We start from the raw sequence: 27158 nt of genomic DNA, 5'->3' as shown, positions 1-27158 counted from the left end.
TGAAACCCACTGGCTAGTAGAGGAGGATGGAGACCCACTTTGCAAGTCCACACAGAATATACAGTTACTCTGTTAGCTTAACTAGTACAGCACTGTGCAGTGGATCTAAAACTCTGATGCTGATGATGTTGTGGGGAGTCAATATGGTTTACAGGATGGAATTTTTGTTTTTTAATTTTTAGAAAAACATAAGAATTTACATTTAAAACCCTCCATTTAAAGAATCTTAAAATTGCAAAGTGAAGCTCTCAAAAGTTAGGAAATGTCCGTGCAACCTTAATTTGGCCCCTTGTGCTTATGTATTATGATACAGTTACAATTATCACATTCAATTTGTTTCTTCTGAACCATGCTACATCTGCAAGCCTTAACTCACAAAAGTTGCCCCACTCAACCTGACTAATATTTCAGTATTGAGCTCTGTATACATACCTACAGAAAATGAAATGCACCCAATTCTGGGGTGGAGAATGGCAATCGGCACAACAATAGTCAATACTGTGACTATCTGTAAAGCTAAAATAAGACATGACTTTTTACTACCGCAGGCAGGAGGATGGGCACCTCATAAGTCATTGCCATCTCTATTTTCTATGATCCTATGTCCATAATGGCTTCACATTTTAATTCACTGCCTCCCAAACAAGATAGCTTATTTAACCCTTTAAATGCCAATGGAAGTGGATGAACTTTGTTAAATCCTCATGAAATGCTTCTAAAATCAGTATTACACCCAGAAAACAGGCACCTGTAGAGCTCTCTAAATATACTGTGTAGTGCTTGGTCTAAGATAACATTGCTGGAAACAGAAACTAGCTGAAAGGTACTATCCTCTGAGATACTGGGAGTAGGACTGGGCCAAAGATGTGCAATCCCAGAGGATGGTCTGGCCTGGCATGTCAGGAGCTAACATTTCTAGATAGAGAGTTATCTACAATTATCTTGGAAGTGTTCCCAGATGTGGACTCTAAATAAGACATAACACAGGCAATCAGCTCTGAAACTTATATTTTCTTCCCTGTCTTTTTAATAGTCTGTGCCCAGTAATGGCCAGTTTTGCGGGAAAGAACATTAACTACTTACTCAGTAGCATGGAATACCCATGCACTGAAACTAGATCAGAGTCACACTGGCTGATGGCCTGAGAGTCTAAAAATGCAGTCAAACTAACTTGAATTTATCTCTGTCTTCTTGCTAACTCAAGCACTACTGCAGCAAGACACACTTTGACCGTGTGTTTAGTTGTATGAACTTGAACAAGCTGTAACACTTGAAATTTTAAATGCCAAAACACACAAACAAACAAGTGAATTCCAGCAAAGGTGACATTAACAAAGAACCGATTATAATAATCTAACATTTTACCCTCTTACAGTGGCTTCCAGCTGACAATCTCAAAGTGCTTTACAAACATTAATTAACCCTTGCAGCCTGTCTTGATGTAGGGAAGCATTATTATCCTCATTTTACTTACTGAGAAATTAAGGCAGAGAGAAGTTAAAGCTTCATTTTTCACAAGTGGCCACTGATGTTGGGTGCCCATCTAAAGGCACTTTGGATGTGACTGTTACAAGTACTTAGCACCCATCATTCCAGTAGGAGCTGCCTTTACTCATCACCTTGAAATGGTGTCTCAAGTTGGACACCCCAAAAAGAGGGCAACCAAAATCAGTAGCTAACATTGACAAACGTGCCCATAAGTGACTTACTTAAGGTCGTCCAGCAAGTTAATGGAAGACCTGGGAATAGAACTTGGAAGCCCTGGTCACCTAGTTTAACCATGAGAGAAATTAATCTTCACCTTCATAGTAGCGGGTGGTATTAGCACAGTGAGATCCCTAGAATAAATGCCAGGAGAAAAATCAAAGCTAGTTCAGAGATTGCATACCTAGGTCTATGCAGACAGTCATGTACTTCAGACACTGGTCTGGTCAATGCAGTTTCAAGGTATCAGCAGCTTCCCTTTGTCTCTGTTTTTCTAGTGCCTTCTGTGCTTTTCGCCTCTCTTTTTCTGTCTTCTTGATTTCCCTTTTGAGTTTTCTTGGTTCTGCTCTTGCCTGACTTGCCTCTATTTTCTCTGGAGTTCTCCTTCTCCTCCTTTTATTTGGGCTTGGAGAGGATGTAGTTACTTGCTGAAGAGAGGTTCGCAAAAGTAGCTCTTTAGGCTCCCTGACACTGACACTCACATGTTTTTCATCTTTTATTGTGCAGCATGATCACAAATGCCACGATCCAGTGTACCAGCAGCTGGGTGCATCAGGGTAACAGTTCTGGTTTGACATGATTCAACATCACTGTCTGCATCAGAATCTGAACTTTCCCAGGCAGCAGCTCTTTTGATAACTCTGTTGATTTTGCCATTGGACTGATTCTTTGAATTTTCCTCCATGGTTTTATTTTTCTCTTCAGCATTTCTAATTACCTAAAAGACTAACAATGTTTGCTTAGAAAATGCAGAGGCATTCAATATTCCAATATACCAATTTCTAATATATGAATGCACTAAACTTATTTATTTTTAAAACATTTATCTAAGTGATACATTCTGTTTTGCTTAGGTTAGTTTTAATTAAAAATTAAGAAAAAAGGATTAATTAAAAACCTAAATTCCTCTCATAGGAAGTAAATCCTAGCTTACGACAAACAAGCAGCTCAGTGATAGGATATGGAGCCTTTCACTTTGAATCTACCACTCATTCAAATCCACAGCAGATCAGCTCTGACTGAAATTCACCAACTCAAACAACAACTAGTCTATGAGAATAATCTGGTCTCAGTCCTACTCCTGGAGGACAGGCACCAACATCCCAAAGCACCTAATTAGTACTAATTATTTCCCTTGCTGGAAATATCAGCAGAGAGGCTAAGGACTGAATGGGCCACAGACTGAATTCCCCTCTTACTCCTATTGGTGGGCTATCCAAGTCAGTTGAGGCACAGGACAGTGTGGGAGGGAGCTTGGTCTGCCATTGTCCGAGTGGCTACAATATTTCAGAAGTATTGCCAACTCCACATATTCAAAAATTATGAATCAGGCCTAAAAAATAAAAAATAAAAAATCAAGGCTGCTTACAAATGATTAAAAAAAATAATAAAAAAATGGGTTCCTTTTGTGATGATGCACTCCATAACGTTTTATGGAAATATGCTTAGAAGTGTGAATATGATGTAACTGTAATATGTTTTATGAAAAAGGTCTCTTGTAAGGTATCATAACAAAGGTTATACCTACTGAATATATTCCTCCTATTTGTAGGTATGTATCATTCTTGTATCTGAAGCTAGAAATATAAAGTATAACTCTTTGAAGTCCTAATTATGCAAAGTGTGGGCCATTGATGGTGGTTTAGAATCTTGATGGTGCCCATTGACTAGGACAATTGGTTGCAAATGGCTCTGTTTACTTGCAAGCCTTTTTGTGTTTGTGCAAGCCAGCCCAGGAAGAATGGAGGCTGAGGTCTCATAGGACATGTGAACGTGCCACCTGATACTGGAATCCATCTTGAACCTGGTGTTTTTCCATTTAGAAGGAAGAGTGGGGACCCAGAGAGACAAAAGATTCCCGCCTTGTGTCTAAGCTATAAAAGGGGATGGAAAAGAACAAAGGGAGCTGCCAGGCATGAGAAAACCCCTAGTTAACACCTAAGATGGCTGCTGGAACTAACAAGGACTGTACCGGGGGGAAGGTTTGGGCCCAGACTAGGAAGGAGTCTAGTTTGTGAAAGAAACTTATTGGAACATCACTGAGGACAAAATTTTACCTGTAGTTTCTTAATGTATTAGGGTTAGACTTGCGTATTTTTGCTTTATTTTGCTTGGTGACTTACTTTGTCTGGAAATAGGAACAGAAGCTAGAACTGCACAGGTTGCAAATTGCTAACAAGGAAAAAGAGATCCAATAAACCCTGGACTTAAAAGACAAAGCACTTGAGGCACAGAAACAGGCTCAAATTGAAGCACAAAAAGCTGCCCTGGAAAAAGAAAAGGCTGCTCACCAGCAAACCCTGGACTTAAAAGACAAAGAAATTGAAGCCCAGAGACCCAGAAGCATGAACTGGCTGTTATGGAGTGGAAGAGGTGCACGGAGACATGTATCCTGGAGGTGGAAGTTGGGGTCCTGGTGACTGCTGTGGTGGGAACAGACTCCAAGGACTTTGTAGCTGGAAGAAAGCCCAACCTGAGTGAAAGGGGGAGGGATAGCTCAGTGGTTTGAGCATTGGCCTGCTAAACCCACAGTTATGAGCTCAATCCTTGAGGGGGCCATTTGGGGATTGGTCCTGCTTTGAGCAGGGGGTTGGACTAGATGATCTCCTGAGGTCCCTTCCAACCCTAATAATCTATGATTCTATGAAAGGAGGGTGGGGGATTTTGCTGGCCAGTGAAGGGTCTGTCATAGCTGTGAGCCCACAACTAGGTCAGGGTCACATTCCCTTTTGGGGAACATAGGACTGTCTGCCTAAGAGGGGAGCCAAGAGAGGGAAGTCCAGATAGAAGGTGTTGTTCTTGCTATGCTTGTAATAGATAACACTATCTCTTCAAGGCACAGGGAGGTAAAACTTTGCATTTGGGAAGCTTCACAAGGGGGTGGGGCCCAACACAGAGATTCCAGAGGAAGGAGCCGAGGGCAGGCACGGTTGCAGTGCACCCTTTCCTTGTCAAAACCTCAGACATGTCTGAATTGAAAGCCTACTCCAAAGAGGTAGGAGAATCTGTATCTGAACACTCACCGTGGTACGCAAAAGGATCGGGAAATGCAATAGACATTGAACAAGCCAAACTATGTGAACAGATCTGTCTGTCATAAATTAGCTGTAAAAGCAGCAGAGAGTCCAGTAGCACCTTATAGACTTAACAGACGTATTGGAGCATGAGCTTTCCTGGCTGAATACCCACTTCGTCGGATGCATTAAATTAGCTGTTAATCTTGTGTCTTTTGCTAACTCCACCTATTCGTCAAGCCAAAGAAATTAATACTAATAGTAAACCCTTTGAAGATGTAGCACATGATTAATTTTTGGAAAAAACTTGTGTACATGCTAGGGGTGGTGACACCTTTTCTTTGTGGTTTTTGATCATATAGAACGCACTCAGATCATGTTTTAAAGTTTTTATCTGTAATCACAATAGCAAGATATTTCTTTTTTAAATAAAAGGGAAGCTGCGATTATTCCAGAACCTTGGGTTCTAGAGCTTTAAGAAAAACACAAAATATTGTGAAACTGCAACAAAATCACGGACAATACTGCTTCAGCGTCCAGGCCTGGCATTAGGCACCTGTCACAAGTGCTCAATTCACATTACAGTATTCAAGGGAAAGATCATTTTTAGACACTGGAATGACGACTGAAAAAAGCCTGAAGTGCTGCCAATAACAGCCAAATACAGATCTGGCGCATATCTGAGACGTGTCTGCTCTGAGACGCGCAGGGCTACGCAGAGCCTCGGGGGCAGTGACCGCAAAGAGACTAGAAGTCCCGAAAACTCAAGCTCGGGGTGGAGCCTCAGCCCACTGCTCCCTGAGTCCTCGGGCAGCCGGGTGGTGGTGCTGAGGGGGACCGATGTACACAGAGCCCCTCGACCTGACATATATCCCCCTGGGGAAGCCCTCCAGCCCCCGAGCGAGCTCCCACCCTAGACCCCTTTCCGGACGCGCCTCCCCACTCGGGCAGATTTAGGCACCAAGCGTAGCGCGCTGCTCTAACCAGTCCCCCGCTGCCCCCGTGCAGCAGACACGTTCCGCTCCGGACAGCAGGCAACCTCTGCCCCAGTCCGGCGAACGCGCCCCTGGCTGACTAGCCGATTGCTTCCGGGGGAGCTGACGGCTGGCGCGTTTCCATTGCTACGGGAAGTTCCGGCCGGCCGGCCGGGTTAGGGTGAGGCACCGCCCTGGGGAGGCTCGTGCGTTGGAAACACCCTGGGCCGGGGAGCTTGGTGCGCGAGGGAGGAAAGGAGGCCGGGGAGCAGTAACATCAGCGTCTCTCTGTTCTGAGCCTGCCCGGCTGACCCGTGAGCTGCCCTTGCCATGGCTCGTAAGAAGCTGTACCGCCCTATCGCCGCCATGGCCAAGAAGATCCGGGAGTACCGGGCGCTGAAGAACCGTCCCCGAGACTCCCAGCGCTTCGCCCTGGATTACGAGACCATGGTCCGACCCTTCACGAACACACGCCTCCCTGTGCTGGCCTGGGAGGACGTGAGGAACGAGAACCGCCTCTTCGCGCTGCTCTGCCAGCTGCGGCGCTTCGGCGTCGGCCGCATGGTCACCCGCAAGAGCTGGCTCTGGCAGTATGACGAGCCCTGCTACTGGGTCGTTACCAAGGTCAGGGTGGACTACACAGCTGAGGTGAGAGCGCTTGACTGTTGGCGTTGGGGTTTGAAGGCACTCAGATACTATGGTAACAAGCACCATAGATAGAGACAAGGCCGGGGGAAATGAGGCCTTCCATTGAGACCTGCCCTCTTGAAAGCTGGCTCCCAAATCACCATTGTGCACCCCTATTAAACTATGTCTACAGTATTCACAGCCTCTCTTATATCACAACTCTCCTCATGTGTGCCTCAGGTCATGGATTCAGAGGAGGCACCATGTAATTCTGAGCCACTATACATCAGAGTTCAGAACACTGAACTACAGATTATGCGTGAACATAAGGATCAGGACCTTAATGGTGGCACATGTAGTGGTATGGCATCATTACAGGGCTGATAGCAGGCAGTATATAGTATTGAGACACATTATGCAGCATTCTTCATCACAAAATTCATTGCAGGGATTGTCTAATGGCATTTGCTTAGCATTCTAGAAGGATAGTAGTGGCCACGATTAGCAGTTATTCAGGGCCCAGGTGTAGGACTCACTTTTTGTAGATCATGAGTAATAAGACTATAAAATGAGTTTGTCTTTTTCGTGAATGGGAATGGTTCTTTAATTGATCAGAGCAAATTTTTGTTTGTTTTCTTTGCAGACTTTGGATCATGGGAAAGCCTGGGGATACCTGACATTCAGAGGTATATAGAGCTTGGTGTTATGTGTCTCAAACAGGATTAGAGAAAAAAGTTAATGGATAGGGACAGGGACTGACATGGGAGGAAAAATGTGGTGGTTTTCTTGCCACTCAGCAGTCTTTCTCCACTGGTAGCTCTCTTTCCACTCATCTGATTAATAGGATGAAATTAAGAAAAGAAAAATTTCCTAACAGTTCGATCTAGTTCACTGTGGAATACATTTCACAAGGAAAATGGTAGAAGTCCAATTACTTTTGTCATTTAAAACTAGCTTAAAGAAATCCCTGGAGACTATACCACAGTGAACAATTTGTGTTGGCAAAGAAATGGAGTCTATGACAAATTGGGTCTCTTCCATCTCTAACTTCTGTAATAGCTAAAAACAGTGGATAAAAACGCTAGCTGTATTTCCTGCTAAAATCAATGAAATAGCAATGTTGTCATTTAAGTTGCCATCATTGAGGTTCAGAATCAGTACTTTCATTGAGACAAATGGGAAATTCCCTGTGTTATGAAAGCTATTTTACACCATGTATGAGATTTATAATTTATTTAATAAAATTTTACACTTCTAGTATCTTTAATTCAAGGATCTCAAAGTGTTTTATAAACATTAATGAATTCAACTTCCCAACATCCCTGTAAAGCAGGAAAGAATTATCTTTATTTTATAGATATGAAAACTAAATCAGAGAGAGGTGAAATGTCTTGCTCAAGCTAACAGAAGTGGTCAACAGCAAAGTCAGGACTACAATCCAGATGTCTTTCAGTCAATTGCCTGTGTTATCTGCTATACAACCTGTGGTGGGAGTGCGTAGTGTAGTGTAACTACTATAAAATATCCAGTGCTATGCCCAGCTGAAGCATTGGAGACACTTCACTGGCATAGTCACCAATATGGAGTTTGTTGTTCATAGCATTGTTTACCTATTCATCATTCTCTTTCCTTAGGCAAGACATATAATGAAGTGAAAGAGATTGATAAGGTCATGTATCATGACTGGAGGATGGTGCCCAAACATGAAGAGGAGGCCTTCAAGAAATTTACTCCAGTGTCAGTGGAAACCATTCAGTGTGTGCCATACCCCCCTCTGCTCCGAGCCATGATCCTTGCGCAAAGGCAGAAGGAAGGAAAACTTAACACAGAGGAACCACTGATTGATCTGGAGAAAATCATCTCCTTCACAGAGGACTACTTTCAAAATCAGAAAAAAGCTAAGGGGACACCAGTGTGAAGGTCAAGAGCTGAGTGTGATGGAGCTTCTGAAATGCTCTCTAATACTCTGCGTGTTGACTGCTCATGCAATCTCCTTAATGAAGAATAGGACCATAAGCCACATGCCCACTTCTGGTTCAATGTACTGAAGTTTAATACCTTGGCCTCTCAGTACTGTGCACATGCAGATGTGTGACTTTCTCATATATTTTCAGAAAGATGTAGAGATGCTCAGGATTTTTAGCGACCTTTTGTTTGCAGAAGTTCCTCCCTTCTGATTCCCTGCCTTTTCTCCTGATGTATGTCTCCTGGTGTCCAGGTCCCAATGACAGCTACCATCCTTCTGTGCAGGAAGACCACAAATGAGACTCTTTTTGAAAGGACACTGTCATAGTTTAGCCCCACAATTAATTTAAAGCACAATAATGGTCAGAAGAATGATTTTAAAAATGGCACCTTCTTTTGCTATAGACCCTGCTACCCATCTAATAACTTCAGTAAATACATGTTTATTTCTTTTTTACTTCTATTATCCCTCTAGCATAGTTGCAAGGACATCAGTTGGATTCTAGTCTGTCTTGTGGACCATCAGCAGAAGTGTTAATTAAATTCCAATTTTAGAATCCTTTTCCTTGACACATAGAGGCATCACCTCAACTGCACCCAAACCAAGCCTATAAATACCACTCACTTCAGCCAGGATTTTGAAGTTAATGGGCAAAATGAAAAGAATGCACCTTGACTTTCCTATCCCACATTGTTTGTCAAGTTGGCAGTGGTGAAGAAGAATCCATCTTTTTTTCTTGTAAACAGAGTAAAAATTTCGACTCCTTTTGAAGTCAGTGGCAAGCTACCATTTGCTTCAATGGGAACACTTTCCCATGGAAGTCACAGAGACAATAAACATGGAATGCCCCAAGCCTATTGTTGGAGTCACTTATGAGAACAAAACTACTCTTAGACCCCCCCCCCCCCTGCAGTGTTTGCAGCATGCTAGGCCATCAGACTTCAGCCTTAAAACTTGCTAGAAACCAGTCAAGAAGAGCAAAGTGGATACATTTAAACCAATAACATAAATGATGATAAAATATATTAGATTTTTACAATCTTTTTCTGTGATCTTATGTGGTATTGGTGATACAATAAAGAAATGTCAGTAACGTTTCTCTTCACTCCAAAAACGGGTATGTGATGGGTTCCCCCCAGGGTGCCACCTGAAACTCAGGTACCACTGAGCCCCATGACCCAGCTGCCTGGGCTCCTTCCCTGTACTGCTGTGACAAGCTGCAAAGCCCCCCAGCCTGTGCTTTCACTAGTATTTGTACAGGTAGGGACACACCCAGCTGCAGTTACATGCAGGCTCTCTAACCACCAGTTTCCCAGCCTGGGACCCTACAGCAGACTGTCCTGCCCTGGTTAAATCTGGCCAGTATATGGGTTTAACAACTGGTCCACCTCTCCCTCAATGTGAAGAAGACCATGCACACTTGTGGTAACCAAACTGCGATTTTCCCCAGACACCTTAGTTGAATGTGCACTGGTTTGGATTAAAACATATAAGTGTATTAACTACAAAAGGATAGATTATAAATTATAGCAAACAGATCAAAGCAGATTACCTAGTACAGGGGTCGGCAACTTTTCAGAAGTGTTGTGCTGAGTCTTCATTTATTCACTCCAATTTAAGGTTTCATGTGCCAGTAAAACATTTTAACGTTTTTAGAAGGTCTCTTTCTGTAAGTCTATAATATATAACTAAACTATTGTTGTATGTAAAGTAAATAAGGTTTTAAAAATGTTTTAAGAAGCTTCATTTAAAATTAAATTAAAATGCAGAGCCCTCTGGACCAGTGTCCAGGACCCAGGCAGTATGAGTGCCACTGAAAATCAGCTCACGTGCTGCCTTTAGCACGCATGCCATAGGTTGCCTATCCCGACCTAGTAAATAAACAAAACAGCCAACTGAGCTTAACATACTAATCACCCTGAGTGATAAACAGGCTGGAAGATTCTTAAGGCACAAGCTGCGTTGGCTCTGCAGCTTGGATTTTCCAAATTTTCATACACAGGTTAGAAGTCCCTCTAGCCTGGGACCATCATTTCCCACAGTTAAGCTTTTTTTCCTCAGGTGGTTCCAGGTGTGGTGTAGGGAGAGTGAGCCCCCGATGATGGCATTCTCCCCCACTCCACCCTTCATATTTACTTCCCACTTGCTCCAACAAGCTCTTTTGCTGTGACCTGAATCAAACAGTTCCCATTGTGTAATGCTATCTTTGAAAGGTTTCTATTGTACACAGTTCCTGGGGTAATCCTTGTGCTTGTGTGCATTTCCCCAATAAGCCTTTTTACTGTTGTACCTGAAAGGCTGCTTTTGGGTGATTTCAACCTCAGAACATGTTTCAGTAACATACATAGCCAAACTTAATAACTTCACATATAATGATAGCACATACAATCCAATGAGATATTAATGTCTAGCAGATCAAGACTTTTACAATGATACCTCACAAGGCATACTTCGTACAAAACATATCCTAATTACATGACGGTGAATATTGCGGTGCCAGGGTGTCACAGGATACTTATATTTTGGTGCTTTTATATTTTGAGAGTTATTCTTTGCCCTTTCCCACCCCTGGCATGAGCAATACTGCCCTTGCCATGCTCCCAATCCAGTAGAGGAGACCCTGAGACTTGACCCTGGCTCTCCACCAAGATGCACCCATTTGGAAATAGCAGTGTTTTAACTGGTGGCTATCACATGGAAGGAGGGGGTAAATCTTTGACACATTTTTCTTGTGTTTTAACCAGTGGCAAAGCATGCAGAACACCCAAGTGTTCTAAGTAAGAAGGTGTTTTAGATGCACTGACCCTTTCCAGGATGCATGCACAACTCCCACTAGAGAAGTGGGGTTGCAAATGTGAGCCTTAAAGGTGACAGCAAGCAGCTAGTGCTATAGTGGACAGTGGCTAGGGTTGCCAGGTGTCTGGTTTTCAACCAGAACGCCTGGTTGAAAAGAGACCCTGGCGGCTCCGGTCAGCACTGCTGACTGGGCCATTAAAAGTCCAGTCAGCACGGCTAAGGCAGACTCCCTGCCTGCCCTAGCTCTGTGCAGCTCCTGGAAGCGGCTGGCATGTCCCTGCGACCCCTAGGCAGAGGGGTGATCAGGGAAGCTGTGGGCCTGAGCAGTGCACAGAGCTCCCTGGCCCATCCACCAAGGGGTCAGACATGGCAGCTGCTTCAGGGAGCCTGTCTTAGCCCCACTGTGCTGCCACCTAAAAGCATCCCAAGGTAAGTGCCGCCGGGCCTGAACCCGTACCCCCACCCCCAGGTCGAAACCCCCTCCCACAGCCTAACTTCCTCCCAGAGTCTGCACCCCAATCCCCCAGCCTGCACCTCCTCTTACATCCCAACCCCCTGCCTCAGCCCTGAGCCCCCTCCGGTACCCCAAATCCTTCATTCCTGGTCTCACACCAGAGCCCACCTTCCCCAGCCGGTGCCCTCACTCCCTCCCACACCCTAACCCCTGCCCCAAGTTGGAACCCCCTCCTGCACCCTAACTCACTTCCAGAGTCTGCACCCCAGCTGTGAGCCCACACTGCAACCCCCTGCCCCAGCACTGAGCCCCCCACACATCCCAACCCCCAGCCTGGAGCCCCCTCCTACACCCTAAACCACTCATCCCTGGCCTCACCCCAGACCCTGCATCCCCTCCCACACCCCAACTCCCTGTCCCAGCCTGAAAGCCCCTCCTACACTCTGAACTCTGCATTTCTGGCCCCACCCCAGAGCCCACACACCCAGCTGGAGCCCTCACCCCCTCCCACACCCCAACCACCTGCCCAGTGAAAGTGAGTGAGGGTGGGGGACCTTGGGAGGGAGTGGGCCTCAGGGAAGGGGCGGGGCATGGTGTTCGGATTTGTGCTATTAGAAAATTGGCAGCCCTAGCGTGGGCTGGTGGCTGGAGCGTTTAACAGTCCTGGCCTTCTAAGATCTGGGCTGACAGTGGAATAAAGGGAGTGTAGTGTAGTGTACAATAAACTGGGTTTGCTCTTGGGCTTTATTTGGAACAGTGCTGGGGGGCGGAGGGAAGGTAATGCTCAAAAAACACAAGAACACCGCCTCTTAGCCTGCCAGTTTCTTGCAGGCCCCTACGGGGTATGGCACGGCCATGGCGGCGGGGCGCCACAGCAGAATCCACTCTGGTTGAGGGGGAATGGGCGAGGCGGGAGCGCGCGGGAAGAAGCCAACACCCGGACCCTAGGAGCAGCTTGTGCGTCCTCATTCCTTGCCCAGGCGGTACCGCCCACGCGCCTGGCCTCAGCCCTGCTGGCGCGCGCCCCCTCCCGCCACTGGCTGCCACCGTGATTTGCTTGGTGCTTACCCTGTTCACCAACATCTTCCAGAGCAGTGAGTGCCCCCTCCCGGCGTGGAGAGTTGTCCGGGGGATACCCCCTCCCGGGGCGGGAGGAGGAGAAGGGCGGCAGTTTGGGGCTTTCCCCCCAGTAGGCAAGGGGAAGAGGCGGGGGTCAGGGGATGTCCTTCATCAGCAGAGGGAGGAGGGTTGTGCAGAGGATGCCCCCTCAGGCAGGGAGAGGACACAGACGGGGCACTGATACCTCTCTGCCTCATCCGACTCAGCTCCTTCCACTTTCACAGCTCTGCCCCCATTTACTCCCACGGAGCGGGAAGGGCGGGGGGCTTGGCACAGAGGTGGCTGTTTGGGGCCAGGTGCCTGCTCTGCTGATGAGACACTACTGAAAGCAGGGTGGTACCCGACCCTGCTTTGTGGCAGTGAATTTCACTGCAGCTGGTTCACTCTGAATAAAGCATGTAATCAGGCTCAGGGAGGGAACAAAAAGGCCTCACAGGCATTTATTTTACAAGTGAGGAAACTGAGGTATGGAGAAGGGAAGGGTCCCATAGGTCCCAAGGTCCCATAGTCATCACTTAGCAAGTCTGGAACTACAGTCTGTCCCTCTTGACTCCTTTCTCTAACTTTGAGCACACACAGTGCCTGTGTCAAGGTTTTTTCCCCCACTCTGAAATTATGGGTACAAATGTGGGGACCTGCATGAACACTTCTAAGCTTAATTACTAGCTTAGATCTGGTATACACTGCCACCACCCAGAATTCCAGTGTCTGGGGCACTCTCTGTCCCCCCAAAACTTCATCCCCTCCCTGGGTTGCCTTGAGGGACTTCACCAATTCCCTGGTGAGTCCAGATCCAATCCCCTTGGATCTTAAGACAAGGAGAATTTAACCATCCCCCTTCCTTTCCCCCACCAATCCCTGGTGAGTCCAGATCCAATCCCCCTGGATCTTAAAACAAGGAAAAATCAATCAGGTTCTTAAAAAGAAAGCTTTTAATTAAAGAAAGAAAAGGTAAAAATTATCTCTGTAGAATCAAGATGGAAAATGCTTTACAGAGTAATCAGATTTCTATAGACCAGAGGGGCCCCCCTCTAGCCTTGGGTTCAAAGTTACAGCAAACAGAGGTAAAATCCTTCCGGCAAAAAGAAACATTTACAAGTTGAGAAGACAAACATAAGACTAACACGCCTTGCCTGGCTAATTACTTACAAGTTTGAAACATGAGAGACTGATTCAGAAAGATTTGGAGAGCCTGGATTGATGTCCCGTCCCGAGAGCAAAAAACGAACAAAACAAAAAACACAAACAAAGACTTCCCTCCACCAAGATTTGAAAGTATCTTGTCCCCCTATTGGTCCTCTGGTCAGGTGTCAGCCAGGTTTACTGAGCTTCTTAACCCTTTACAGGTAAAAGAGACATTAACCCTTAATTATCTGTTTATGACAGCCTGCCTCTGTGATCTATGACAGGGTGGCCAAACTTACTGATCCTCCTAGCTGCATACAACAATCTTCAGAAGTACAAGAGCCTGATGGGGCTCTGGGCTTCAGCTCCATGGGAGGCATCTGCTGGGGCTCAGGGCTTTACCCCTGCTCCTGCTGAAGCCATGAGGCCCGGCCAGTGTGCCCTTTAGGGCTGAAGCCCTGAGACTCCCCTCTTCACCCCATTGGGTACCATCCCACTGCAAGTCAGAGGTCCTGCGCTCTTCCTCCTGCCATCTGGTAGGTGGAAAAGGTGGGGAAATGTGGGGTGCTCAGTGAGACGCACTTTAACGTAAAAGAACTGCATGTAACTGACGAGCCACGCTTTCGCCACCCCTGATCCATGCTCTGCAAGCTTAGGTCTCAACTATCAGCTTGCATGTTCTGTGTAAAAGAATATTCCTGACTGCCTTCCCTAGTTTGTTTTCCACATACTTAAAGGGTTGTAAAAGAAAACATATCCCCAGTCTAACAAACCAATGTAGACCTTTGGACAGCCAAATAGGTGAATCAGCTCTCGAGTGGTTTAAATCATTCAGTCAGATCCCCTGATTATTTTCACAAGCCTTTTGGTTTAGATTCACATTCAGATTGCTTGAGAAGGTCTATGGTAGCTTGATTTCAATATCAAAGGCAATATTAGGGCTGGAATATTCCAAGACTTGTTACATGCTCACTCAGATTACATAGAATAATGTTTTGTCCAGATTTTAAAACCCAGAGCAAGTCTGTCTGTGATGGTGGATTTCTTGAATTAGAAAGGCCATGAATTCAGTGGCTTTTATTTTTGTTTCTTTAATTAAAGGGAGTGGATTTATTAAAATATGTGGGACTTGATTAGGATGCAATAAATGCTGATAAATGTAACAGCTGCTGACTCTTCATCTTCTCTGTGTTCAGTCCAAGAAGGATTTGAACTGGAGCAGGAAAGCTCACTGCTGGCTATCAGGACAAGTGGACCCAGATTCTCTAGGAGTAAAGGAGCTAAAATCTAATGTAAGTCTGTGGTTGGATATTGCTCTCTGTAGCCACCAGGGCTTTCCCAGTTCACCTCAGGAGGATGTCCTCTCCATCCCTCTGCTCCACCCCGCTACCCGCCAGACTGGCTGCTACCCCTTGCAAAGGATTACATGGTTGGAAACAATTCCTTCCCAGAGTTCTGTGTCTTTGCCATGAGGAAAGAGGTTCTCTCCATTGCTCTGACTTCCAGAGTCCCTACAGTATGTGTGCCACTAACCCCCAAAGCGCTCCTGTCTCGTTCCAGTATTGGACTATCTCTATCTCACAGTGGGAAAGGGGCTGTCTGCAAAACTCAGACTTTTGTCTCCTCCAACCTTTGCCATATATGAAACCAGTTTTACAATCCAAACTGATGGAACTATGCCCCATTTCTATTTGAGTCCCTACCTTAACAGCATCTGCCTCTTCCCTTATCTCTGGTTTTATTTTTTAATTCCTTGATCTTGGTTGTAGTGACCCCTCTGACCCTGAACGCATGCTGACGTTTGCTCTAGTCCTAAGTGTTCCTCCTCCTCCTCCTCATCTGCTTTCAGCTTGCACTGGAATAAATGAGCACACCTTCCTAGCCATCAAGCCAGATGGGGTGCAGCGGCATCTCATAGGGGAGATCATCAGGCGCTTTGAAAAGAAGGGCTTCAAACTGGTGGGGATGAAACTCATGCAGGTGAGAGGAGCTGGCAGAGCAAGGGGTGTCCTGGCACCGTTTAAAGGTCCAGTACTTACCTCACTCTGTGTATGCTCTGTCTTGGGGCTTTAGATCTTTGCAGCAGGGACCTGCTTGCTGATGGTGCTTTGTAAATAATACCTAGTTTTTATATAGCATTTTTTATCAGTAAATCTCAAAGCACTTTGCATAGGTCAGTATCATGATCCCCATATTACATATGAGGAAACTGAGGCACAGAGAGGGGAAGTCACTTGCCTAAGGCAGTGGTTCTCAATTTATTACACATTTTGAGCTTCATATGCAACCCACAGTGTGTTACCTGGGCTACAGGGGCAGGGTGGCAGGGCAGCAGACGCCTGCCCTGGACCCCTGCTGTGCGCGGCTGGCCAGCTGCCCACCCCAGAGCTTGGAGGGCGGGCTGGCAGCCCCGGACCCTGTGGGGTGGGCCAGCTGCCCTGGACCCTGGACCCATGCTGCACAGCTGGCCTGGACCCCTGGCGCTCGATCCCATGGGGCTGGCCGGCAGGCCTAACCCTGGACTTCCACCATGCGGGGCAGGCTGGGAACCTGGCAGACCCCCGCACGTGGGCCGGCCCTTAGCACACAGCTAAGCTGGGCTGCAGCTGTGTGCTAATTGGGCTGCTGGTTGAGAACCGCTGGCCTAAGGTCACCCAGCCAGCCAGAGGCAGTGCTGGCAATAGAATCCATAGAAGCATAGAAGTGTGGGGCTGGAAGAGACCTTAAGAGGTCATGTAGTTTAGCCCCCTGCTCTGGGGCAGGATAAAGTATGCCTGCCTCCTGAGTCACACTCTATTGCTCTATCCACTAGGCCATAAATAACAAATTTCAGAAATGCCTAGTATCAGAGCTGCTGCAAAGTCTGGCTGAGGCCATTTCTCTAGCATCCCATCCATGGGAGCTCAACATAGTGATATATCCTCCTACCACTAGATGGAAACAGGAAATGAAAGGAAAGCTCCCTAGTTCTGTCTCCGTGCAGGTAGCCAGCACAGCTAGGGGATTTAATTTGGATCCTTTTCTGGCCACCACCATTCAGGGTCAAGTTTTCCAAAGCACTTTAGTTTTATTTTCAAAAGTGATTTAGGCACCTAAATCTCATTGACAGTCAATGAGAGTTGAGCTCCTAAGTCTCATTTCCAAAAGCAGCTTGAAGCACTTGAGATCCAAAATCATTTAGTCACCTTTGAGAATTTACTCTTTCTTTTTTCTTTTGGAGCACCCTACCCCACTCTGTCTTATGCAATGGACTGTCGTACAGGCTGTTCCATTGTAACTCTGTTTTGCAGTATTTGTTATGGACTTATGAAAATGGACCTGTAATGGAAACTTATTTTTAAATCATCCATGTAATAGACACTTGCTGTTATCTAAAGGGCTGCATTGCAAATAGCCTGTTCTGAACATAGCCCAAATTCTGCCCCTGTTGATTACCTGAATCCCGAAAGATCCTGTGAGGCAATACACAGAAAGTGAGTGAGAACTGAATTGAAGGAAGAAAATGGGATTCCCCAGATGAGGAATGAACACTGATCCAGTTTCACCTGGCAGTTGTTCCTTCCTGATGAGCTTGATTTCCTCCTCCCAGCTGCACTGCAGAATTCAGGAATCCAACCCTCAGAGCAGAGAAGGGTCCCTAAACGCCACTTCCAAAGTAGACTCTTCTGGCCACCAGAACAGCCATTATAAGCCATTTTAGGACAGTCTCATCCTATAAAAGCAAACTAGCTCATGTGCTGTGTTTGTGCCCAGGCCTCGGAAGACTTGCTGAAGAAGCATTATATAGCCCTCTGTGATCGCCCCTTCTACAGCCACCTGGTGAAGTACATGAGATCGGGTCCTACTGTAGCCATGGTGAGTACTGGCCAGGGGCCCCTTTCATGCCTTGAAACCGATATCAAATGTAAGTGCAATTAGCATTGAACTTGAGGCCATTCCATCTTCCCTTCATATCCTTCTGCCAGATCCTCTGGCTGAAGTGTTACATTGTTGCATGTAAAAGTGAAACCTGTGCACATCTTTATTTTATTCAAACAGATAATCGTAGGCTTTCTTCAGGCAGATTCTGCCCTGACTTACCTCCAGGTGTACTCATACAAGGTGGTGGAGTTAGCTAGAGGGTGCTTAGAGCAGGATTTGGCCTTGCTGCTCAGCAAGCTGCAGAAGCGGACTCTTGCTGTGCTGTCTTATAGGTCTGGAAGGGGCTGGATGTGGTAAAGATGGCTCGTACAATGATTGGAGAAACTAATCCTTCCGATTCCAGACCCGGAACCATCTGAGGGGACTTCTGCATTGAAGTCAGCAAGTGAGAGCCTTGGGTTTGTTTTTGCTGGGGAATCCTCTGTGCCCCTGTTGCAGATGGGAGGAGGCTGCTTCTGCATTCTGCTCCATGTCCCAGTTACTCTCCCACTGACTGAGGGGGAAGATGGGGGAGTGCCTTTGAAGTCAGCTCTCAGTGCTCCTGTCAAAGGATCACTTGTGAGCAATGAGCACACCTTAGTCTGCCTGGCTTCCAACCTAGGCAGCAAGAGAACAAAACCCAGATGGTCTGTGGCAGGGTGGGGTTCTCCATCTTGTGTAAAGTAGCCACATTTGTGCAGCATTTTAGGGATTTTTATCCTAATGGTATGGCCAGTTTGGAGTTAAACCTGAGATCTTGTTTGGGGCCAAAACTAATAACACCACGTTGTAACCATAACTTTCTGGTGCCCCCTTGCGGAGAGGCTAGGCACCACTCATCTCAGCGGTCACTCCCTGGACCACAACATTGCTGTGGAGTCATCCCAGAGTCCAGTCATCTGACTGTGCTGTTTAGGAGTGAGGTGGTTGGGGGGCTGCATAAAGTAGCCTCACCTCAGTCCCTGGAAAAATCATGGAGCAGGTCCTCAAGGAATCAATTTTGAAGCACTTGGAGGAGAGGAAAGTGATCAGGAACAGTCAGCATGGATTCACCAAGGGCAAGTCATGCCTGACTAACCTAATTGCTTTCTGTGATGAGATAACTGGCTCTGTGGATGAGGGAAAAGCAGTGGACTTGTTATTCCTTGACTTTAGCAAAGCTTTTGATATGGTCTCCCACAGTATTCTTGTCAGCAAGTTAAAAAAGTATGGGTTGGATGAATGGACTATAAGGTGGATAGAAAGCTGGCTAGATTGTTGGGCTCAACGGGTGGTGATCAATGGCTCCATGTCTAGTTGGCAGCTAGTATCAAGTCGAGTGCCCCAAGGGTTCAATATCTTCATTAATGATCTGGAGGATGGCATGGATTGCACCCTCAGCAGATTTGCAGATGACACTAAACTGGGAGGAGTGGTAGATACGCTGGAGGGTAGGGATAGGATGCAGAGGGACCTAGACAAATTAGAGGATTGGGCCAAAAAAATCTGATGAGGTTTAACAAGGACAAGTGCAGAGTCCTGCACTTAGGACGAAAGAATCCCGTGCACTGCTACAGAGTGGGGACTGAGTGGTTAGGCAGCAGTGGATCTAGGGGTTACTGTGGATGAGAAGCTGGATATGAATCAACAGTGTGCTCTTGTTGCCAAGAGGCTAATGGCATTTTGGGCTGTACAAGTAGGAGTATTGCCAGTAGATCGAGGGACGTGATCATTCCCCTCTATTCAGCATTTTTGAGGCCTCATCTTGAGTATTGTGTCCAGTTTTGGGCCCCACACTACAAGAAGGATATGGAAAAATCGGAAAGATTCCAGCGGAGGGCAACAAAAATGATTAGGGGGGCTAGAGAACGTGGCTTATGAGGAGAGGCTGTGGGAACTGGGATTGTTTAGTCTGCAGGAGAGAAGAATGAGAGGGGATTTGATAGCTGCTTTCAACTACCTGAAAGGGGGTTCCAAAGAGGATAGATCTAGACCAGGGATAGGCAACCTATGGCACACGTGCCGAAGGCGGCACGCGAGCTGATTTTCAGTGGCACTCACACTGCCAGGGTCCTGGGCACTGGTCCAGTGGGCTCTGCATTTTAATATAATTTTAAATGAAGCTTCTTAAACATTTTAAAAACCTTATTTACTTTACATTGAACAATAGTTTAGTTATATATTATAGACTTCTAGAAAGAGACCGAAAAACGTTAACATGTGGGACTGGCACGCAAAACCTTAAATCAGAGTGAATAAATGAAGACTCAGCACAGCACTTTTGAACGGTTGCCGACCTCTGATCTAGATTATTCTCAGTGGTACCAGATGATAGAACAAGGCGTAATGGTCTCAAGTTGCAGTGGAGGAGGTTTAGGTTGGATATTAGGAAAAACTTTTTCAGTAGGAAGGTGGTGAAGCACTGGAATGGGTTACCTAGGGAAGTGATGGAATCTCCTTCCTTGGAGGTTTTTAAGGTCAGGCTTGACAAAGCTCTGGCTGGGATGATTTATTTGAGGTTTAGGTCCTGCTTTGAGCAGGGGGTTGGACTAAGTGACCTCCTGAGGTCCCTTCCAACCCTGATATTCTGTGATTCTATAAAATAAAAAAGTCAGGATGCTGCCGCATCTCACAACAGACAGAGTCCAGAGCCTTCCGAAGGCAAAAGGAGAAGAGGGCCTGGGCAGCAACTCCTGCTTCCTCATCCTGGGGAGCTCTGAGTTCCAGCCCTTCTTTCTAAGTGCCACCCAAACTGAACAGGGACCCTGCCTCTCTCCAGGCTTGACAAGCCTCACTGGTTTGGTGCATTGGGTTGAGGCCGATTGTCCCCTAGGGAGCTCTTTAACCCCTTCTTGACAGAGACAGGGATCTGCCCATCATACACCACTTCACTCTTCCATAGCAATTTTTATTTTCCGTATGCTGTGTGGGCACTCAACTGATACTCACAACAACCTACTGAGGGAGAGGAAGGATAATCTCCTTTTTACATGTAGGGACACTGAGGCAGGGAGAGTGCATGGACCTGCCCAAGGCCACAAAGGGAATCTGTGTCACAGCCGGGATTAGATGTTGGGAGTATCTGGCTCCCAGTCCTGTGCTTAGACCATGCCCATCTCCTGTGGCATAACAGTTTGCATAGTACATTTGGCCATGAAGAGCGCTATGCTTAAACTGCCTCTTTGGTCTCAGGATGCGCCATGGAGAAGAGCAGAGTTTATGCTCTTTCTTGCTGCTTTATGCTTTTTTCTATTAAAATAAAAAATGAGGGGTGTTCTGCTTGGCTTTTACCATATAACTATCAGCAATGTCAAGCCATAGCTTCTTGAAGCCCCCAGAGCCATGGTGGGGAGCATTCCCAGCCATTAACTGAAGTGATGGTAGTGCTCAGTGTAATAGATGAGCTGTTCTCCTCGCCCTTAGTCAGGCATATGTGTGAGTTAGGTGTTAAAAGACAAGCAAGAGTCCTGAATAGTCTGAGGCCCTGGCTATACTAGGGATTTCTATCAATGAAGCTACACCAATTGGCTGAAATCAGGGCTAATTCTCAGTGTAGCCAACGCCTAAATGAAGCTCACATCCCTCCTTATGTAGGTTTCATTTCCTTAGCATCTGATGTCAAACTTACCAGTTCTCCACAGAGTCTTCCAACGGAAAAACAGGGATCAGAAGACTTGAATTTCTAATGTAAAAACTAGCAGCACTACATATAAAAAAGGCACTTTCAGCCCTTCATAAAGCCAGAGCAGCAGCTGTTACTGTAGATTATAAGAGATTATACTGTATAAAAAAAAGTGGAGCAATCTAAGAAAATCAGAAGATGGGTTAGCTGTAGGCACTGTTGTTGCTTTGGTGACATGACCTAAGGGAGGGAACTGGTGGGAACTGGCAGCTCCCACATGCCACAGAATAACTGGCATGCCCTGCCCACAGCCAGAAGATGCGTGGCTCTGGGGTAGGGCTCTGAGGAATGGGAGGGAACATGAGGATTGTTCAGGTCGGAATGCAACAAGATGGCACTTGTTCAGCAAACTTTATTATTTTAGCCAAGATGAAATTACTTCTGGCTCTAGTTCCCTGTTGTGTCTGATTTTGAGAGTACCCATTCTCCTTCCCCACAGGAATGTGATTCATGGCAGCGACTCAATCGAGAGTGCCCGGCGGGAGATTTCGCTCTCGTTCCACACAGACAAGCTGACCTGTTGGGCGGAGAGCACTGAGCACTGGATCTATGAGTAATAAGAATGGTCTGGGGGAAGGGTATCTTGCTGACACACAGGCACAGTACAAACCCATCCATTTCCGTTTCTCCTTCTCTGGAGTCACACTGGACTCTGTCATAGTGTGGTTTTTTCATAGTGTGGTTTTTTCATAGAGGTGAGTGGAGGGATAGTGGGAAGTCTATTGTGCACTGGTAATTGACTAAATCGCAGCTCTCTGGGATAGTAGCTACTTGGTGCTGCTGGTCTGGTTCTGTCACTGCTCTGCAGCATCCTAAAATTCCAAGGGGTTCAAGGTGACCTGCAAAGGAAAGAAAAATGGGCTTGTGCCTTTGGCATCTTTATAATGTATAGAAAAGACCTGAAAATTACATTAGAATTTTAGGTCCTGTCTACTATTGAATACTCTCCAGTAATTGGAGAACTATAGATATGATGACATCACAAGAAGTAAGAGAGTGAAAGTTGAGCAATTTTGATTAGAAGGGACCCATTGGATGATCTTGTCTGACCTTCTGCATAACACGGAAACCTCACCTGGTGATTCTTGCATCAAGCCCATAATTTCTGGTTGAGCTGGAGCATATCCAATCTTGATTTAAAGACCATTGTTCTAATGGTTAATTACTCTTGCTGTTAAAAATGTGTACCTTATTTCCAGTCTCAAATTGTGTACCTACACTGGATCTTGTTATGCCTGTGAGATAAGACTGCTCTACTATCAGAAATATCTCTGGGCAGGTGCTTAGCGGTGATGATCAAGTCACCTCTTCATAAGTGAAATAGATTGTGCTTCTTCAGTCTTTCACTGTGAGGTGGGTTTTCAAGCCTTCAAATCTGTCTTGTTGAACTCTTCCAAACCCTATCCAATTTTCCAACATCCTTCATGAGTTATGGCACCAGAACTGGACAAAGTATTCTAGTAGTGGTCTTACTAATCCCACATACGGAGGTAATATTACCTTCCTAGTAAATAGTCCCATTTATACAGCCAGGGAGCATTCTAGCTCATCGGAACTGCAGACTGGATTTGCCACTGGTCCGTCTACTCTAGTATCCTGTCTCTGACAGGGGCCAAAATAAGTGCTTTAGAGGATGGTGTAAGAACCCTTTCGTAGGCAGATGTGGGATAATGTGCCCCCACATTGTGTCATAGAATCATAGAAGATTAGGGTTGGAAGAGACCTCAGGAGGTCATCCAGTCCAACCCCCTGCTCAAAGCAGGAGGACCAACACCAACTAAATCAGGGGTTTCAAACTCAAATGACCACGAGGGCCACATGAGGGCTAGTGAATTGAGCCGAGGGCCGCATCACTGACACTCCCCCCCGCTGCCTCTGGCTCCGCCCCCACTCCATGCCTTCCATTAGGCCTCACCTTTTCCCACCCCTTCCCTGCCCAATTCCAACCCCTTCCCCAAAGTCTCCGCCCCAACACTGCCCCAGGGTGTGCAGAAAGGGTGTAGGGTGTGGTGGGGGCTCAGGGCAGGGAATTGAGGTGCAGGAGGTGTGCAGGGTGCGGCAGGGGGCTCAGGGCAGGGAGTTGGTGTGTGGGTTGCAAGAGGGTGAGGGGTGTGGCATGGGGTTGGGGTGCAGGGTACAGCAGGTGGCTCATTGAATTGCTCTGGGGTGGCAGTGGTGCGCACCGGGGCCAGGGCCCCGCCTGCTTGCCCTGGCCCCTGGCCCCGCATCACTCTGTTCCAGGAAGCAGCTGGAACCGTGTCCCAGCAGCCCCTGGGGGAGGGGGCGGGGCTCAGGGTTCTGTGTGTCCCTGTTTCCGGCCAATGGGAGCTGTGGGGGCGGTGCCTGGAAGGAGGCAATGCAGGAGCCCTCTGCCTCCTTCCCCCTACCCACCGGACCGAAGTGGCATTCTGCCAGCTGCTTCAGAGAGCGGCGCGGTGCTCACAGTGCCACAGGTGGCAATCCCACGGGTGGGCGGGGGGTGGGAGGGCAGAGGGAACTTGGCGGACCACATGCAAGAGCCCCGTGGGCCGTGTGTTTGAGACCCCTGAACTAAATCATCCCAGCCAGGGCTTTGTCAAGCTGGGCCTTAAAAACATCTAAGGATGGAGATTCCACCAACTTCCTAGATAACCCATTCCAGTGCTTCACCACCTTCCTAGTGAAATAGTGTTTCCTAATATCCAACCTAGACCTCCCCCCACTGCAACTTGAGACCATTGCTCCTTCTTCGGTCATCTGCCACCACTGAGAACAGCCAAGCTCCATCCTCTTTGGAACCCCCCTTCAGGTAGTTGGAGACTGCTATCAAATCCCCTTTCACTCTTCTCCTCTGCAGACTAAACAAGCCCAGTTCCCTCAGCTGCTCCTCGTAAGTCATGTGCCCCAGCTCCCTGATCATTTTCAATGCCCTCCGCCGGACTCTCTCCAATTTATCCACATCCTTTCTGTAGTGGGGAGCCCAAAACTGGACGCAGTACTCCAGATGTGGCCTCACCAGTACCGAATAGAGGGGAATAATCACTTCCCTTGATCTGCTGGCAATGCTCCTACTAATACAGCCCAATATGCCATTAGCCTTCCTGGCAACAAGGGCACACCACTGTCTCATATCCAGCTTCTAGTCCACTGTAATCCCCAAGTCCTTTTCTGCAGAACTGCTGCTTAGCCTGTAGCAGTGCATGGCATTCTTCCATCCTAAGTGCAGGATTCTGCACTTATCCTTGTTGAACCTCATTAGATTTCTTTTGGGTCAATCCTCCAATTTGTCTAGGTCACTCTGGACCTTATCCTTACCCTTTAGTGTATCTACCACTCCCCACCAGCTTAGTGTCATTAGTGAACTTGCTGAGGGTGCAATCTATCCCATCATTCCAATCATTAATAAAGATATTGAACAAAACCAGCCCCAGGACTGACCCCTGGGGCTGCCAACTAGACATCCTGATCTCTAACAGAGTTTGGCTTAAGCCTTGAAGCACATGGTTTAATATCACTTCCACAACATTTTATAGTAATTAATTATGGCAACTGGATAGTCTTGATATCCATATAGTCATCTCATTTTTGGATCTTAAGTTCTTGACCTCAGCAACTGCATGTGGCAGGAAGTTGTGCAGTTTTATTTACAGATGGTTACAAAAAGTATTTCCTTTTATTGGGTTTGTTTCATTGACTGTCGCTGGGTCTTGTTATGAGACAGGAAGAACAGAAGTTTCTACTCTACCTCCTTGAGGCTGTTCATTATCTGATATATTTTATCATGCCCTCCTCTTATTCAGCTCCTTTCTAAGGTAACAATCCTAATCTTTTCAATCACTCTTTCACTTAGTTTCTCCAGGCCCTTCATCATTCTCACTGCCCTTCTCTGAGCCCTCTCTAGTCTTTTTGAGATGGGGTGACCAGTACTGCACACAGTTTTCCAGCTGAGGTTGCAGCACTGATTTATATAAAGGCATTATAGTAGTGTTGAGCTACGCATTGAGCAGAGGTTTTCACTGAGCTGTCCCATTATGGTGCCCAGGTCCCTTTCTTGGGTTGATAGACATAACAGGGTTCTAAATTAACTGTAAGAGTAGTTTGGTAATGTAAGAACTCTCTTAGCCACAGCATTGCACAGGGAGCTCATGTACCATGACCCCCAAGTCTTTTCAGAGTCTCTGCTTTCCAGGATACAGGGCCAGATTTTAAAAGCTAGTTAGGGTGTCTAAAGGTGCAGAGGGGCACCTACTGGGTTTTTCAAAAGCGCATTAATTCCCAGAGGTGTTAGTTACGTAGGCGCTTTTGAAAATACCACATGGTGCCTAAATACCTTTAAAAATCTGGCCCACAGTCCCCCATTCTGTAAGTGACCTAAGTTTTGTTTCTAAATGCATGACCTTGCATGTGACTGTATTGAATGAGCTTAGTTTACCAAGCAATCTAGATCATTCTATATAAATGACCAGCCCTTATTGTGTACCTCTTCACAATCTGTCTCTTGCAAACTTTTCCAGCAATGATTTTATCATTGATCTGAAGGATAGTCTGCAGCTATTGAATAGTACTGGGCCAAGACTAGATCCCTGTGGGACCTTATGAGAAACACAGCCATTCTCTTTTAACAATTACTTTGAAGTCTATCAGTTAGACAGTTTTTAATGCACGTAATACAGGCGAGTCTCATCTTATGCAGTGGTTCCGTTCTGTGGTTAGCACGTAAAGTGAAAACTGCGTATAGTCAAAATTACATTGAGTTGAATGGCGGGCAGAATCGCCCGCACTGCAGATACAGTATTAAAATTGTTTTTCTCTCTTTTTTTTTTTGTTTTTGCCGACCGCATAAAGCTGAAATCGTGCATGTTAAATGCGCGTAAGATGCGACAGACCTATATGTTAGATTATAGTGCTATAGAGATTTTTAGTAAGAATCAAACATTTTTGTTAATACTTATTTAATTCAAATGAATAACATTTTGGAGAAGGAACATCTTTGTTAAAGATCCAAATACTTCCTTGCCTTCAGTTAGGATGTAGGAATTCACAATAGCTATCTGATCGGTCTTCTAGCAAATTTAGGGGACACCAGAGTGGAGTCTTCTAAAGCAAAACACAAGCAGAAAACTACCTTTTAAAAAAACAAAAAAAAACTCCAACCCCCTTTCAAGCCTTCTTTATCTGGCACAAAAAAAGAGGTACAAGCCCCATGTTATAAAAATTATTTGCAAGTCACCTTTAATTTTGTGTTCCCATCGATTCCAGAGCTGCAGCTGGACAGTAGCAGTAACCCATGGCAAACCTAGTCAAAGCTGTAACCTGCTTAATTTTGGCAGAGGTGCTTAAACTTTACCATGCAGAGAGCTGCAGGCCACATTCCATTGGCAAAAGAGGCAGCTGACAGCACTTCCTTTCTGTGTTTTAATTCTGAGGTGAGATGGTGACAGCATTCAAGCTGCAGCACTGCAAGCTGGAAGAGGTCCTCTTCACCATGTTAAAGACAAGGGCAGCCATTGGGGATGAGAAACTTCATAAGCCTCACTTTGCCTACCATTGCGTTAACTGACTTGAATGTGCTTTGACAATGTGAGGGATAGATTTGGGGAGACTGTTTCCTTGCCAATTCTGGCCTTGGCTTTCAGCACTCAATGAAGTGAAAACACAACTTGACAATGGGGCCAGTACCTCATAAACTTCTACTAAACTAGGCAGCAGATAGTGCAAACTATGACTGAGACCTAGTTTCAGACCATCTTTCAGTCACTGCCAATCACTCTTTCATTTCCTCCTGCAAATTGTTGCTGTCTGGGTGGGCAAAGTGTATAACACAGTCCTATCTTTTGAG

The 27158-nt window shown here is 46.2% G+C and overlaps 2 protein-coding genes across 2 annotated transcripts; both read left to right on the top strand.

Annotated features, from left to right (window-relative positions):
• The first annotated feature begins 5890 nt into the window (after positions 1-5890).
• MRPS34 (mitochondrial ribosomal protein S34) lies at positions 5891-9382 on the top strand. Its single transcript, XM_050968474.1, has 3 exons — positions 5891-6340; positions 6963-7005; positions 7954-9382. Exons 1-3 carry the CDS (start codon positions 6023-6025, stop codon positions 8235-8237), a joined length of 645 nt encoding a protein of 214 aa, XP_050824431.1. The 5' UTR covers positions 5891-6022; the 3' UTR covers positions 8238-9382.
• Positions 9383-10760: 1378 nt separating this feature from the next.
• On the top strand, positions 10761-26597 carry NME3 (NME/NM23 nucleoside diphosphate kinase 3). Its single transcript, XM_050968697.1, is given in 8 exon segments — positions 10761-10766; positions 12367-12426; positions 12428-12629; positions 15629-15759; positions 17533-17634; positions 17973-18085; positions 21780-21893; positions 26579-26597. Coding segments are annotated over 8 exon segments (747 nt in total).
• The last annotated feature ends 561 nt before the right edge of the window (positions 26598-27158 follow it).

This window comes from Gopherus flavomarginatus, chromosome 9 (assembly GCF_025201925.1).
Source record: "Gopherus flavomarginatus isolate rGopFla2 chromosome 9, rGopFla2.mat.asm, whole genome shotgun sequence".
In the NCBI taxonomy this organism is placed as follows: domain Eukaryota; kingdom Metazoa; phylum Chordata; order Testudines; family Testudinidae; genus Gopherus; species Gopherus flavomarginatus.
This window is presented reverse-complemented; position numbering and strand designations above follow the sequence as displayed.

Coding starts and splice junctions, on each gene's coding strand:
- MRPS34 (XM_050968474.1), top strand. CDS start 6,023: ATGGCTCGTAAGAAGCTGTACCGCCCTATCGCCGCCATGGCCAAGAAG. Junction 6,341..6,962: donor GGGTGGACTACACAGCTGAG/GTGAGAGCGCTT, acceptor TTTTCTTTGCAG/ACTTTGGATCATGGGAAAGC. Junction 7,006..7,953: donor GGGATACCTGACATTCAGAG/GTATATAGAGCT, acceptor CTCTTTCCTTAG/GCAAGACATATAATGAAGTG.